Here is a 13,835-nt window from a genome sequence, read left to right as displayed (position 1 = left end):
AAGATAACATTAAGAATTTAGTTCTGATGAATGTTATTCTTGTAACTTCCAACAGAATTGCTTTCATGGTGTTACTTTAACAGAGTAATTTTAAAATAAACAGGGAATAGTGAGGCATATTCTCAAGTTTGTTATCTAGTGGTTTGAATTCAGATGATGAGAGCTTTGATGAGTTCTGTCCATGGTGTTCAGTGCATGATCAACGCTCCCTGACACAAAGAAAAGCAGAATTTATTCTGCTGCTTGAGAGAAAGAGTTTGATATTGCTGAAATAAGTGATGCATGATTTTCATAATGCCGGGGTTTTTTTGTGTTCTGCTTTTTTCACTTTTTATTACGTTTACTACCCTTGACATTTTCAGGAATATTAAATTTTCCCAATAGAGCTGTTCACTTGTGTACCAGCAAAAAGGTCATATTAAGACATTCCAAAGAATAGTACTACTGAAGGGCTCAGAGATTTTTTTAGTGCTTTGGGTTTTCTTTCTAGTTTTTCCAGACTCATCACTTGTCTTTTAAGATACCATTGCTACCTTCTCACCTGCCAACATGGAGCAATAATTAAAGCAGACCCCACTGTGATCCTGTCCTTTATTTGTGCTGTTTCAGGAGTGCCCATGAAGTGAACATCTCTTTTGTGATAGCTCAGCTGCAGGTAACAGCTTCAAAACACCCTCTCAGCTACTTTGGGAGAGTTGTTGCCTTCAGCCCCAAGTAAGTGTCAGGGATAAAATCAATAGCCTGCCTGAGACTGCTCCTGTTTCACTTCAGATGGTTAAAGATGTCAAGCAAATTCTTTATTTGCTTTTTGGAGGTTTGCTTGCAGTAAGAGTTCTGTTTCCATTCCATTTGTGCTTGGATTTTTAAGCAACAATATGTGCAGTCCAAGAAGATTGAGGTAATACTCATCCTTCAAGTTCTCTGGCATTTCCTAATGTATGTGAGAAATGGCTGCATTTCTTACAGTGGAACAAATCTTGGCAAGTTTGGTATATTCTGTATCTGTAACTATTGCTTGAATACAATTCCATAGGGCAGAGATATCGGTGTTACTTAATTAAATTCAATATGTTAGCATAGCAACATTATTATGTTCTTTGAGCATTTAAAAGTGTTTTAAGTGGTTTTGCTGTTTTCAAAAAGTAGCATTCTTTTCAGTCCATTTAAGTGTAAATATTTATTAACATCTATGGTTTCCTCTAATTATATAAATGGAACAAACCAAACACACCCAGCCTCTTATATTTTCTGCAATAGGACTCTATTTGATAATCAGTTCTCTTAGTTTTCTGTGTATATGTATGATCAGACTAGAACTACCTGTACTGAATCTTCAGCTGCATCATTCTTTGTGTCAGTGTCTGAAGCAAATTTTACCTGCTAGCAAAGATACCGAGAGATGAATCTTAGCAGCACAAAGTCCCTGAGATTTTGGCAGTAATTAAAATATTTTGGTTGTAGGCTCAGATTTCCTGCCTAGAAATCAGCACCCTGAAGGCAGATAAATGAAAATGGTCCCTTGAAAAGTTGAATTTCCAAGGTGGGAGGTGGCAGTGGTGGCGAAATCCATTCTTGCTCTTTCTTTTTTCCTGTTTTGTTTCTTTCCCTCTGTTCATTCTGAAACTATGACTTGATGAATGTCATTAGGCTGTAATCCATTTATTCCATGTGGTGGTGGGAACAGAGAATTTGACAGTTCATTTGGACTGAGTGAACCAGAGTCACTCTGAGCTGAGCCCCCGCTGCCATCAAACTGCGAGATTTTCTTCTTGATCATTTTTCTCTCTTTTGCTCGGCGATTCTGGAACCAGATTTTCACCTGGGGCATTATAAATGATACCTGATTAATTCAAAGTGCTGCTCAATCTTTTACAGTAATTATAGCAATGGAAATGTAGGTAAGTTCAAAAACACTATTTAAAAAACCTCAAACCCAAAGAAAACAAACAAAAAACCATGAGGAAAAAAGCCCCAAAGCTAAAACCAAACCCAAAAACCCTTCACAAGACAAAATACTGAATTTGTGCAGTGAAAAGTTGTTGCATTATTCTGTATTAATTTTTGGCATAATAATCAATGGAAAATTGATTAATTCTTTCTGGATTTCTTCTTGAGCCTGGTGTAAAGTGATCACGCTGTGTTTTATTTAGGAACACAGAAATCAATGAACTCATTGAGACTCAAAGGCCATAGAGTTCATAATTTCAGCTTTACCAGTGTCTTAATTTAGGAAAATACAATTATGGATTGATTGTGGGGATTTCTTTATTATCTATGTTGCAGATTAATTCAAAGCCAAGTAGTGAGGATTCTTTATATATGTTGTAATTTTTGTGTGTGCATATATTTTAATGTATTTAAAAAGTCTTGATTGTTTTTATAATTGGAATATATATTTAAACATGTATTTATAGATACACATGTACTGTGTTATATGTATAACTAGATATATCAGCCTTACTAAGGACAGTCAATTTCCCAGGCTTACTGTGCAGGTGAATGATTTGTTTAAGGTCCTTGAAGTATCTCTATTTTCTTTCCTTATGTGAAAGTGTTAATGAGGAGGAACTTCTGTTTGTGTTTTCCTTCTTTTTGTGTTCTTAATTCACAGAATTTATTACAGCCTTTAAGGTGTGTTGAATACAATACAATATAGAAAGTTGTACCGTTGCTTTGTATTTAAAATCTCAGTGTTTTATAATTATTTTTATTACCTTGCTGGTATTGGCATGAAGAAGCATTTAGCTTTGTCTATCCTGTGGAAATGCAGATCAATTTTGTCTATGTTATACTTGAAGGAACTTTACTGAGTTAAAAATGGGGTGGCATTAGGAGCAGCAGCTCTGTGAAAGGAAACTGCTGATTTTCTGCAGGATCACTGGTGACTCTAGGCATGGCTGTGTTCTAAATCCGCCAGCTTGCATAACATAAAGGTGGAGGTTGCAAATCTCTCATAATTGCAGTTCTCTGAAAATTTTCCAGTGCAGCTCTATCCTACTGTGTGACAGACTTTAGTCCACCCATCATAAATTTGTTTTTTGTTGTTCCTGCCTGGAAGTACTCACAGTCTGTGCAGTGCACTCTGTACTATTTGGGTCTGGTCTGAACATCACTGCACTAAAATATGTTTATAAAATTCCACTGTTTGATCGTAGAATACCACTGATTGTCTCTGCATTCCTATGCTTCCAGCCTCCATTGGTCCCTCTCTATTCCATGCTCTTCCACAGACTGAGTGCAGAATCAGAGGAGGCCACTGAAAGAGGAACATTTTAAGAGACCTGAATGTATATTTAGAAAGAACAAAAGCTTGTAAAATTCTAAAAGGAAAGATCTCTGGTTTGTATTTATCTCGGGGCAATAATCTGGTTTTTAAATGAGATGACTAATTCAGTATTATCAATTCTGCACTTCTCCTCCAGCTATAGCAAAAGCATTGCAATTCTGGAGGCTTGGATCCAGCAGTTACTACATCCACACACTGCAGAGCTGTGCTTGGGAAAGGTGCTCTCCAGCACAGGGATTTTAGGGAATTCTCATCCTGAATTCTTCTAGTGTCTGTATGAACACAGCTAACATAGCTGTGCCCTGCTCAGGAGCCTGGCTTTATCCAGGCCAGATTAAATATGTACTAGACATGAGTGAAGGCAGAGCTGCTCTCCAAAGGGACAACAATCCGAATATGCACTTAAACTTTGCCTGGATAGATAGTCCTGGCTACACGTGTGGCAAAAAGAGGTCCTGCCTTGAAAATCCAGGGCTGTAAAGCCCCCCTAAGTATGCTGAAATCTGACAGAGGAAGAATGTGGCCTGTGGAAATTGTGGCAATGTATTTGTAACAAAAAACCCTGTAGACATCTCATTGGATTGAGTTTTGACTTTCCTGACTTCCAGCTGAAATCTGTCAAACACTTTGGATTTCTGCTGGCCATTATTTGGTGTGGTTTCAAGAAGAAATAAGATTATGAATGTTGTAACTATTGGGACCATTGCTAAGATCCTGTTAAACTGAAGTGTTTAAATTCCAGCTGGCTAGCAAGCTAGAAAGTAAGAATCCCTACGTTTTAAAGTATAAGTTAATTCCTGATGCTGAGTTCCATGTAACTGGAGCGTTCTGTCAGATGGATCTGTGAATAGCTCTGGGGTTGTGTAGTGGGTTCTGTGTGTCAAATGCAGAGAGGCAGGAGGTGGCTGCTGTGTCCCCTGGCGGTGGCAGTGCCTGGGCACTGCGGGCACACCTGAGGGGTGCTCTCTGTACCTGTCGTTCCGAGAGTCCCAGGTTTGCTGCGAGTTCTGACTTCCTCCTGATTGTAATGTATCTGTTGCAGTGAAATTCCTTCTCTAATTCCAGTCTCTGGTGATCTGTGTAAACAACCCGGTACTTTTCTTTTGTTCTTGTTTTACCTGGTTAGGAAAGGAAGATTAGTCATATACTGAGTTAGATTTTCCATAGCAGCTTGCAAACATCTCAGGCATTTCTCAGGCATTAATTAAGCTACAGAATACTTGTATGGGATTGTTTGCTGCGGTACAGAGGAGGAATAAAAGTGCAGGGTGAAGTAACAGAGTATTGGTTGCCATAACTGTCCTTCCCTCCTTATTTCCCTCTCTCTGTAAACATACATTTAAATATGAAGCTCTTAAGTGATAACACCCTGACGCATCTTAAATAATTCATGGCAGTACATAAGTGGTGCAGGCTATATTAATCTCAAAGGGGATTCATTTCAGTGCTCAGTGAAGTGACTTCTGTGTCTATGAGAGCATAAATATCCAGGATTTCAAATTTGTGCAGTTGTACCGTGGCCTAGTTCTTTATCTGAGTTTCTGAAGATTGTTTGCCTAGCACAAAGGTATGTCCTACCAGAAATGCTTTTCCTTTCTTGTGTGGCCATAGGATAAACTTAGAAGTTCAATAATAATTTCATTTACTTTTTCAGAAAGGTCCAGTCATGCAAGGTGCTGAGTACCTGTAGGATATTCCTGAGGGTACTCTGCGCTGGGCTTCCCTTTAGAGTTGGAGGTGCTTGACAATTTGTAAAATGAGGCAATAAAATCTTTTTACAAGATTTCAGGATCATCCTCTCTCTAATGTATAAAATAAATATTCTTAGATATATTGGACAAATGCTGTTAAGAGAAGCATTACTAAATGTTTAGAATGTATCTCTCATTTAATGTAATTTTTAAGCAGTTCTTCATGTAATAATAATCCAGAGAGATCAGTTTTCAACTTAGTTGTTCTCCTTTGCACTTTCAACAGCCAACGAGATAGTTTTCCTTTTTTCTTCTGATCTTCCCAGGTTTTTTTGATGTGAGTTTTCTGGGACAAACTGTAGGACAAAGACTCCTTTAAAGTGGTTCCCTAAAATCCATTGAGGTGTTAAGATGAAGCACACGCCACACAAAGGAGCGACAAGGAGATCTTATCAAGAACCCCTTTCACATTCAGAAACACAAGCCAATTGGTTTGGAATTTACAAGCCCTAAACAAATGTCAGACGCTTTCATCTTAGCAGCGGAAAAAGGAACAGAAATAGATGAAGGAATATTTTTTCCTCAGTTCTCTTTAGTTCTGGAGGACAGACTGGGATATTTTTATCTGAAGGTAGACATAGCTGAAATATGCATAATTAGGGATATTTTCCCAAATCCTATGCCACTTCAACTTCCAGCATAGAAGATCTTCCTGCTCTGCCTAAATTTGCAGGACTAAATCATCCAACTAAGTTTACTTTTTTCATAGTACAAATCGTTGGCTTTGAAATATCTGCCCTCAGTGATAGTTCCAATGCTAACAATAGTATAGATATTCAGGTTTCTTGTAAACTGAGGGCTTAGAGGGAATCTTTGAAAACAAGTTAAAATTCAACGAGGTTATTCCGGCCTCACTATAATCGGCAAATATAACCATGATTTGAGGGGGTGGAGAAAAGGAGTAGTTTTCCCCATTCCCCTTGGTCATAAAATTCACAGAGTATTTCTTCTGAAGACAATAAAGCTGGGAGAAGGCCTCTTTATTTGCTGTGAAAATCATCACCCTTTCCGGCAATATAACTCCTGAAGAAAGGAGGGAGAAGGAAGAGACAGGAGTGCATATCAAAGCAAAGTGAAGTGTTAAAAGGGTCTGTTGCCTCAATATGACAGATAGGCCTCAAAACCTCAGACAATGTAGGCCAGTGGAAAATAGATGTCACAACTAATTTACAAAGCAAAATAAATTAGCATTAAAGCAGGGGCCTGGCCTTTTTTTCCTGCTTTTCTGTTTTGCTTTCTGGCCATGTTTCTGCTGTTCTGTAATCAGAATTACTTGTACATCACTGCTCCTTTAAACAAAGACATAAAATGTGTTTGCTATAATTTTAAAAACATCCTGTGGCTGAGCTTGTAACATATGAAAATCATCTTTTGTTTAGTCCTGTTAAAGTCCCTTCCCTTTCTGAGGAGGGTCACTCCCAAACAAAGTTTCATATGAAAGTTTTAAAACCTTTTTCTAGGCCCTTTAGCCACCTTTTCAATAAGTTGTACATTTTGAAGGTTCTCTTGCTCTCAGAAAATACACATCTTACCCTGTTGATTACACAGGGTTTAGAAGATAACTGGAAGTTCTGCTCCAGCATAACTGAAGTCAGCGGCAGATTTTATCATAGATTTCCAGTAAAGCCAGGATCAGACTGTCAGGAATTCTTTAGATGCTCCTTTCCTCACTTGGAGGGCCTGACTGGGAAGGTCTCTTTACCAAGCCCACTTTCCATGTTTGTTTTTTTTTTTTTTTAAATTCTTATTGCCTTGTATATGTGCAATGTTTGTGTGTTCTAAGTAAAACAAAGGTTGGTTCTGAATATACAGTTATGGTCTTTCAGTCAGAGGATGTATAATTTGAAATTATACATCTTATCTGTTGAAAGGACAGAGTACTTCTGTCTTTGTGATCTTGTTTCATCCTGAAGATTGACTTGATCAGGTAAAGTTTCATTTCACTTTACCTGCAGTTGAATTTTTTTTTTGTATCAAATGCTAAATATGACTATTGGATCAGAATGTAGAGTATTTAATAGAGTCTAAACAGAGAGGAAACAATCCCATTGACATCCCCTCACTCAAAATGATTCCCACTGTCCTTAGGACAGTGTTTCAGGAGGCTCCCTCATCTAATTAGGTGTGTTGTGATTTCTGTTACTCCATTCTACTCATGTACATTGATGTGTAGACACTGGTGGAGTTAAGGATCTACAAATGTTTATGCATAAAAATGTATTTGTAGAGTTTAGGACTGTAATTCTGGGATTTTAAGGCAATGAACTTTATTAAGCAGTGATAATGTTGAAGGAGAAGAACCACTAGATACTTTGATAACCCAAATAATATTATGGCAGTAAGGAAAAACAGCAAATGTGTTTCAAAGAGGAGTTATAATGGCATCAAGTCAGTTTTCTTCTAGAGAAACATTGATAAGGTGGTACAGAGCAGTCACATGCATAATTTTAGCCTTGTAATTTATTTGAATTTTCTTCATTTTGTCATATTTTTTTCTCTATCAAGATTAAAATTTTCCATTTTTTTAAAAAAACACCAATGAAAAGCCAAGTCTCTTTAGTACTTTTCTTGTTTTGCACAATTACCACATTTGTGCTTTTCTTTCACGATTTCTTTTTTTAAGGTGGGTTGATGCCTTGAGCTCACTTCTGTGAAGTCCTCGACTGTTTTTACCACTTCAAAGGATTGGATTCTAGGAATGCACAGCCTCAGGACATGCACCTATTGGTGGGCTCTGTTCCACCTGTCCCGAATGGTTCATAAAGTATTTCAGAATGTGTGTAAATCCTGTGTAAGCACTTTTCAGACTAGAGATTAATTTAGGCCCAGAACTGCATCTCTGGATTGCAGATTTATTTTATACATTTGGACAAATACATGAGAAACTTTTCAGGCTCTTCCAAGACTGTTCAATAAGTGTAAAGCAAGGATTTAGGTTTTCAAGTGTGTTAAACTTTAAGAATGTCATTCTTTAAGAATGCCACACATTGAAAATTCAGTGCCAACATGACACAGCCAGGACAGCCTCATTAACATTCAGTAATCTCAGCTGAATTTGATCTACACTCAAGTCTTGCATCACTTCTACACCTGGCAATTTCCAATGATGTTAATGGAGTTACTGGGATTTACGTGAGTATACAGAAGGGGGGGAAAGCAGACTGAATCTGCCTGGATTTGAAGGCCTTTGTAGAGGTTCCAAGTGGCAGGAGAGCATTGTGATATCCTAATGTTCACCAGGCATTTTATATTTAGTAACAGAGGCTAAACAATGGCTGCCTGCTTTATAATTAAGAAACAATTACCAGGCTAATTTTGCTCCTGAGTAATAACCATTTGAAGGAGGAATCTATCTGAATCAGCAGTGCAGATTTTCTGTGTCTTCTAAGATTGCTCCAATAGAGCATTTCTTTGATGCTCCCTAACACACGGGTACTGCTTTTAACCTTAACAACAGATTTAGCAAACCTTTCTACACCCAGTTTCCACCTTGGGAAAATACAAAATACATGGAAAGGTTCATCTGGGAGGCAGCTGGTGGCAAGAACAGGCACATCAGCGAGTGGCACTTGCAGGAAAGAGATTTGGAATTGTGTAATTGTGGAAGCTGAAAAATTCTGACATGTAAGGAAAGTAAAACTGGTGTTAAATTAAATGAAAAGAAAGCTTAACCGAGGAATTATGTGATCTGCAAACAAAATAGTCTGTGCTGATTGTTTGAGTCAGATTGCTTCGCTAGGAATATTTGTGCTCACCTAATAAATCTGGGCAGAAAAATAGCAGGGAAATTGCAGAAAATTGCATAATTGCTGCAGTTAGATCAGAGCACATAGTTTTCTTTATAATTATTGAGGAGACTGCAAGGTTTAAAAACGTCAACCTGATTCTACATTGGTATTTCCCCTGCAACACAAAATAACTGTTCCTGTCTGTAACTATTACATGTTGCTGCATTGCTCCACAACACTTTCACGATCCTCATGTTTATCACACAAAATGCTTTACAGAATGTTCCAGCAGAGATTCCTGGAGCTGAGCTCCAGCCATGTCTGACCACATCAGCCATTCCACTACAGCAACCACATAAAGCCTTTATGAGAGAAAGTGAAACTACCACAAATTTAGTTAAAACTGCATTAAACAGCAGTAGGTTAAATAAATGTCATAAATGACCCACCAACCTATGTGCTTCAAGTAAAGTTAATTATTTCTAAGCTCTGTGATAGCAGAAGATGCTTTCTGAAGTTGGAAGTTGAATTTGCACTCACCAGCACTGTTGGTTTGCACCGTTTTCCTCATCCACTCGTAAGAGCTGTGCCTTTGGCTGTTGGGAGAGATTTGCTGGGCATTAATTGTATCTACAGGAGGTAACCCCGCAGCAGCAGCGGGGTGCAGGGAGCTGTAATCAGCAGAGCTGTAGGAGCCCTGGCCAGGGGACGAGCCATTGATGTGGGCAGCGGGCACGGCGCTGGAAGGGCCTGGGCCGTAGGCGCTCCAGTCCTCGCGCTGGGGGCCGTAGTGGGAGCCCCAGGCTGGTGCTGGCTGCCCGTGGGTGTCCAGGGCTGGCACAGGGTGGTATCCCATGTAGTCGGAGTAGGCTGGAGCAGACACGAAGTTTTGCACGGGCAGGTTGTTGCTGTTGGCCCTGGCAGATCCTGGGTACATGCTGGGCTCCTTCTCCAAGAGCGAGCTCACGTACATGGCTGTCCCAGATGTAAACACGGTGTCACAACATCTTGGTCCTCAGTGTCTTCTTCTACTGCTCAAAAATATTTATGTTTGGTTTTCTCTAATAATGCCACTCTGCTTGGAATCTTCTACTTCATCCTCTTTTATTATCCACTGTGTTACCAGGTGCTGGTGGTAATGGTTTACCAAGATCTTGTCTGACGTCAGCCCAACCGCCTGCCTCATAATTACATTTACATTCAAATGAAGGGCTGACCAACCCCACCTTGCCGCTGGTTCTGGTGCTTTCTCTTTCAGAGAACTTTTATCTATCCTATTATCCTGCCCTGATATTCAACAGTGATCCCAGTCCTGTAAGATGATGCAACAATTGCTTGGATTTGTAGCTAAAATAGTTAAATAAATAGACCTTTTTAAAAGCAATTAGAGCGGTAACCATAATAGCAATGTTTAACATTCTTGTCTGAAACCTTTATTTTGTCAGGTATTACCAATCAACAAATAAATCTGTTACTCTCTTAATTTCTCATATAATTAAAAAATCTCCTATTTAGTCTTTAATGGGTACAGTCAATTTGAATAATCGTAATTCAATAACTTCAAAATATAGAGCACCTTGTAAACAGCATGTCTTGAGTATAACCGTCTCAAAAATGTTCCTCTCATTGTTGATGTTTGTAAGAAGTTTTCTAGAATGGGAGAGTTTAAAGCTCTGACTAAGACACATGTTCACACTCTCCCCATACAGAGTGATTTAAGAGATCCCTTCATCTGGTGGCTGTTGCAAACTGATAAATTTTAAAAAGCAGACAATAAATCTTCCTAACAAAGATGGTGCCAGAAGTACAAAGAAAATGACTGTAAAAAGTAGTGAAAAAAGTCTTTGATTAGGCCCAGGAATATTGTTGGCTTCTGTTTCAAGCCAAGCTTTATCTGCCTGAAAGGAGGCTGGTTCCTTCCTCTGAGGCTGCTGCTGCTGGCTATAGTCTGCTCTCCTTGGCAGCTTGGGCCAGGGAAATCAGCAGGGAGAGACATCTGGGTTGTTAAGTTTGTGGATCAGAAGTGCCCTGATGCTGCTCTGTGACACACGGGTGCTCCCTGGGTCAATGTCTGCGTCCCTCTGAGAAAACTGATTCTGAAAGTGGCTTTATATCCTGTTACTAACAGCTTGTTATTAACAGGACAACTAAACCACACCTTAGGACTTTAGAATTGCCTCTCCGGGTTGTGTAGCTCCAATTTGTGGAGTGAATTCGCTGTATTTTTATTTTGGATGGGATTCTTTGCAATCAGCTATTTGTAAGGGTTATGCTTGCAAAAGAGGTGCAAATTACAATGAGTTGTTTCCCTTTACAGAGGTGTGGGTTTTCATTCAGTATCCTTTGTATTTTGACACTGCTGGTATTCACACATCCCTTCTAATTCCAGCACTAAAGGATTCTAAGTGTGTACTTACAGACAGGAAAGATATTCTTCTTCTCTTTAGGACTGGCCTTTTTGGGGGAAGAATTTGTACTGAGAAGTGTAGCAAAATCTTTGTAATTAATTTTGGTACATTTACAGAATTCTGCATTAAGCATTGGGATCCTCAGAATGTTGAAGCAAGCTGCATGGGATAGGGAATGGAAAAAAATGTGGTCTTCTGTAACTGGTATACCCGTATAAAAACAGACATTAAAAAATAAATGGAAAGAGACTCTCATTCCCTTTATCTTGAAAGACAAAGAATTGTAACACAATTTTTGAGAGCCCACAGACTTCTTAGTACTGAATGTCATCCAAATTAAAGGAGATGTGTTTCCTATATCCTTGGACTATTTATCCTGTTTGTGAGCATTATTTCCCTGTATTGCTGAGTGTTGTGCAGGGCTGTCAGTCATAGGCAGAGCCATAAGAGGGGAAGGTTTTGGCTCCATTGACAGCATCTGCATCCACTGCCAGGGTATCCATGACCATTGGCAGCTCAGAGATTTCAGTTCAGCCCCATTGTTTGACTTGCCCCAAGAACACCATTTTCACATCCCTCTGTATGATGTAAGTTCATATTCTGCAGTAGATCATGGAAACGTTTTTAATACCTGGGGTTCTTCTTGCTTTATCGATGTCTCTGCACCTAGCCCCAGCAGTTTCAGTATCAATCCTATTTTTTGTATCTCAGAGCGTTATCCTTCATTCTCTGTTCTTCTTTTATCTTTTGTTTATGCTCCTCCTTTCCCTTTCTTGTTTTGCCTGTTCCATTATCTGAATTTTCTTCAGATCTATTTCGATTCTTTCCAGAGCATAATTAGATCAAGATACTCCGATGGCAATTTGCTACACTGATTTGATACCAGCTAACAATAGTAAGCTTTGAATAAGGCATTTTGTTTAAAAAGATTTACATAGCAGGATAAGATTGCTGCGGTGGACTGCAGATTTTTAACACTGAAGTGAGAATAAGATAACTAAAATGGCAACGTTCAGATGATCTGCTCTCTGGGTCTGATATCTCCTATTTTGTGTAACAGAACAGGGTGGAGATATCAAAAAGGAGCCCTATCTTTGCATGTTGTCTTGTAGTTTGAGGCTACCAGAACTCTGGGGTAGCTCTCTGTTTTCTGAGAGCTAACTGACTGCTAATCCGAGTCTACCTTCCCAAGGATCATTTCTTGGCCACGCTCAGCTCCTTCCTGCTCAGGCCCAGCAGCTTCAGAGCCACAGAACCACTGAACCTCCAGTGCAGTAACTTAGGCTGCAGTTCTGTGGATGTTTCTGGTAGGCATGGCTTTCAGGGAATACCAAAAAGAAGGGAAAAGTGACCCGCCATTGCCTTGGAATGTGTGGGGCACGGCAGTGGGTGGTGCAAGGGTTTGGTGTGCTGCCTGTGTAAAGTGCTGGTGGAACATGGGCCCTCCCTGGACTCTCTGGGGTGGTGGGGAAGTGCAAACAATTCCCAGGCAGTGGGCTGGGCATCCAGAAATCTCAGCCACGTGGAATCTTGTATTTTCACCATTTTCTGCAGTGAGTGATAAAGGCAGAACAGGACAGATATGTGTGGCACCAGGAGCATGTGGTGCTCCTTGGCAGAGTTCAGAGAGATGGATTGCCGGGAAACTCCAAGGTTGTTTTGTTTTTTTCTTCACCGGTTCAAATGCCAGGTGCAGTTTATCTGCTAAACCAGTGGCCATGGGAGTTGTCTCTGTGGTTGTTAAAGTGAAGTTTTATGTGTGTTAAATCTACTTTGAGATCTTTGGGGAAGAAAATTTTCTCGTTTTCTAAAAAGTGGTTATGAAAAAGTATCAATAATAGCAAGTGTGGTGCTCACCACTGGAACTCTAAAGGGTTTGTTTGTACAGGCAGTGGAGATGGTGCACTATTGTATATGAGCTGTTCTAGAGAGCAATTCTACCCCAGTAATAATAATATAATCACAAACGTGCAATTAAGTGTTTTAATGACAGCTATTAAAACTGCAATTTCAGGGCTACTGTTACTTTAAAACTTGCCTGTAGAATGATAACTTACATTAAAGGTGTTTACAGGGCTGATAGTTTTTATTAGGAGCCCTTGCTCATAAAATTACTCTTTTATATGGAGATAAGAAGACAATAATCTGTCTTTGAAGCGTGAAAATTATGTGAGATCTCTCTTGTGCAGGGGAATCAAAAAGCAGGTGAGCTGAATGTGCCCCTTTGTGGATCAGGTGATAGGAAGAGATGTTTGTTTTCTTGCCTCCAGATGACCACACCAGTACCACTGCAGGCTTAGGAATGCTGCTTGTCCATACTTTTAGAGCTGCATGCTTGGAATTTCATGCTCAGGACTTTGTTAGGGACCTCTGTATTGCTGACTGTTCTAATGCAGCTTTTTGGAGGTGTTACTGCCCCTTTATTCAGGCTGGGCTTGCATACACATTCATTCCTCCTAAAATTCTTAGGCAGCTGTAGGAATCTTGAGGAGGGGTCAGCCAGGACATGGTTTGCTGTCAGCTGGGGGCAGTTCTTTTGGGGAAAAACCCAACTAGTGATGAAGGAAGGCAGATGGGTTAAAAAAATCTTAAAACACAGCTAAAGAGGTGGCTTTTGCTTTTACTGAAGCTTCAATAAACACAAAGTTTCTGAAAGTTTTAT

General features: G+C 39.5%; 1 protein-coding gene across 2 annotated transcripts; it reads right to left on the bottom strand.

Moving 5' to 3' along the window:
• Positions 1-1,612: 1,612 nt before the first annotated feature.
• CDX4 (caudal type homeobox 4) lies at positions 1,613-9,738 on the bottom strand. Of its 2 annotated transcripts, none has more exons than XM_062502992.1 (3): positions 9,306-9,738; positions 4,259-4,404; positions 1,613-1,819 (listed from the first exon to the last, which is right to left on the bottom strand). In XM_062502992.1, the coding sequence occupies exons 1-3, from the start codon at positions 9,736-9,738 to the stop codon at positions 1,613-1,615; spliced, it is 786 nt and encodes a 261-aa protein (XP_062358976.1). The 2 variants fall into 2 exon arrangements, with proteins under 2 accessions (XP_062358976.1, XP_062358977.1); XM_062502993.1 differs by having other exon boundaries at positions 9,312-9,738.
• Between the last annotated feature and the right edge of the window lie 4,097 nt (positions 9,739-13,835).

Source organism: Cinclus cinclus, chromosome 15 (assembly GCF_963662255.1).
Source record: "Cinclus cinclus chromosome 15, bCinCin1.1, whole genome shotgun sequence".
Lineage (NCBI taxonomy): Eukaryota > Metazoa > Chordata > Aves > Passeriformes > Cinclidae > Cinclus > Cinclus cinclus.
Note: the sequence above shows the minus strand (reverse complement) of the source record. Positions and strands in the feature narration are given on the sequence as shown.

Excerpts from the sequence above, each read along its gene's own strand:
- CDX4 (XM_062502992.1), bottom strand. The coding sequence starts at position 9,738 with ATGTACGTGAGCTCGCTCTTGGAGAAGGAGCCCAGCATGTACCCAGGA. Across the intron at positions 4,405-9,305 it reads GGTGCAAACCAACAGTGCTG|GTAAAACAAGAACAAAAGAA; the intron begins GTGAGTGCAAAT and ends TTTCCTAACCAG. Across the intron at positions 1,820-4,258 it reads TGGGACTCTCGGAACGACAG|GTGAAAATCTGGTTCCAGAA; the intron begins GTACAGAGAGCA and ends ATAATGCCCCAG.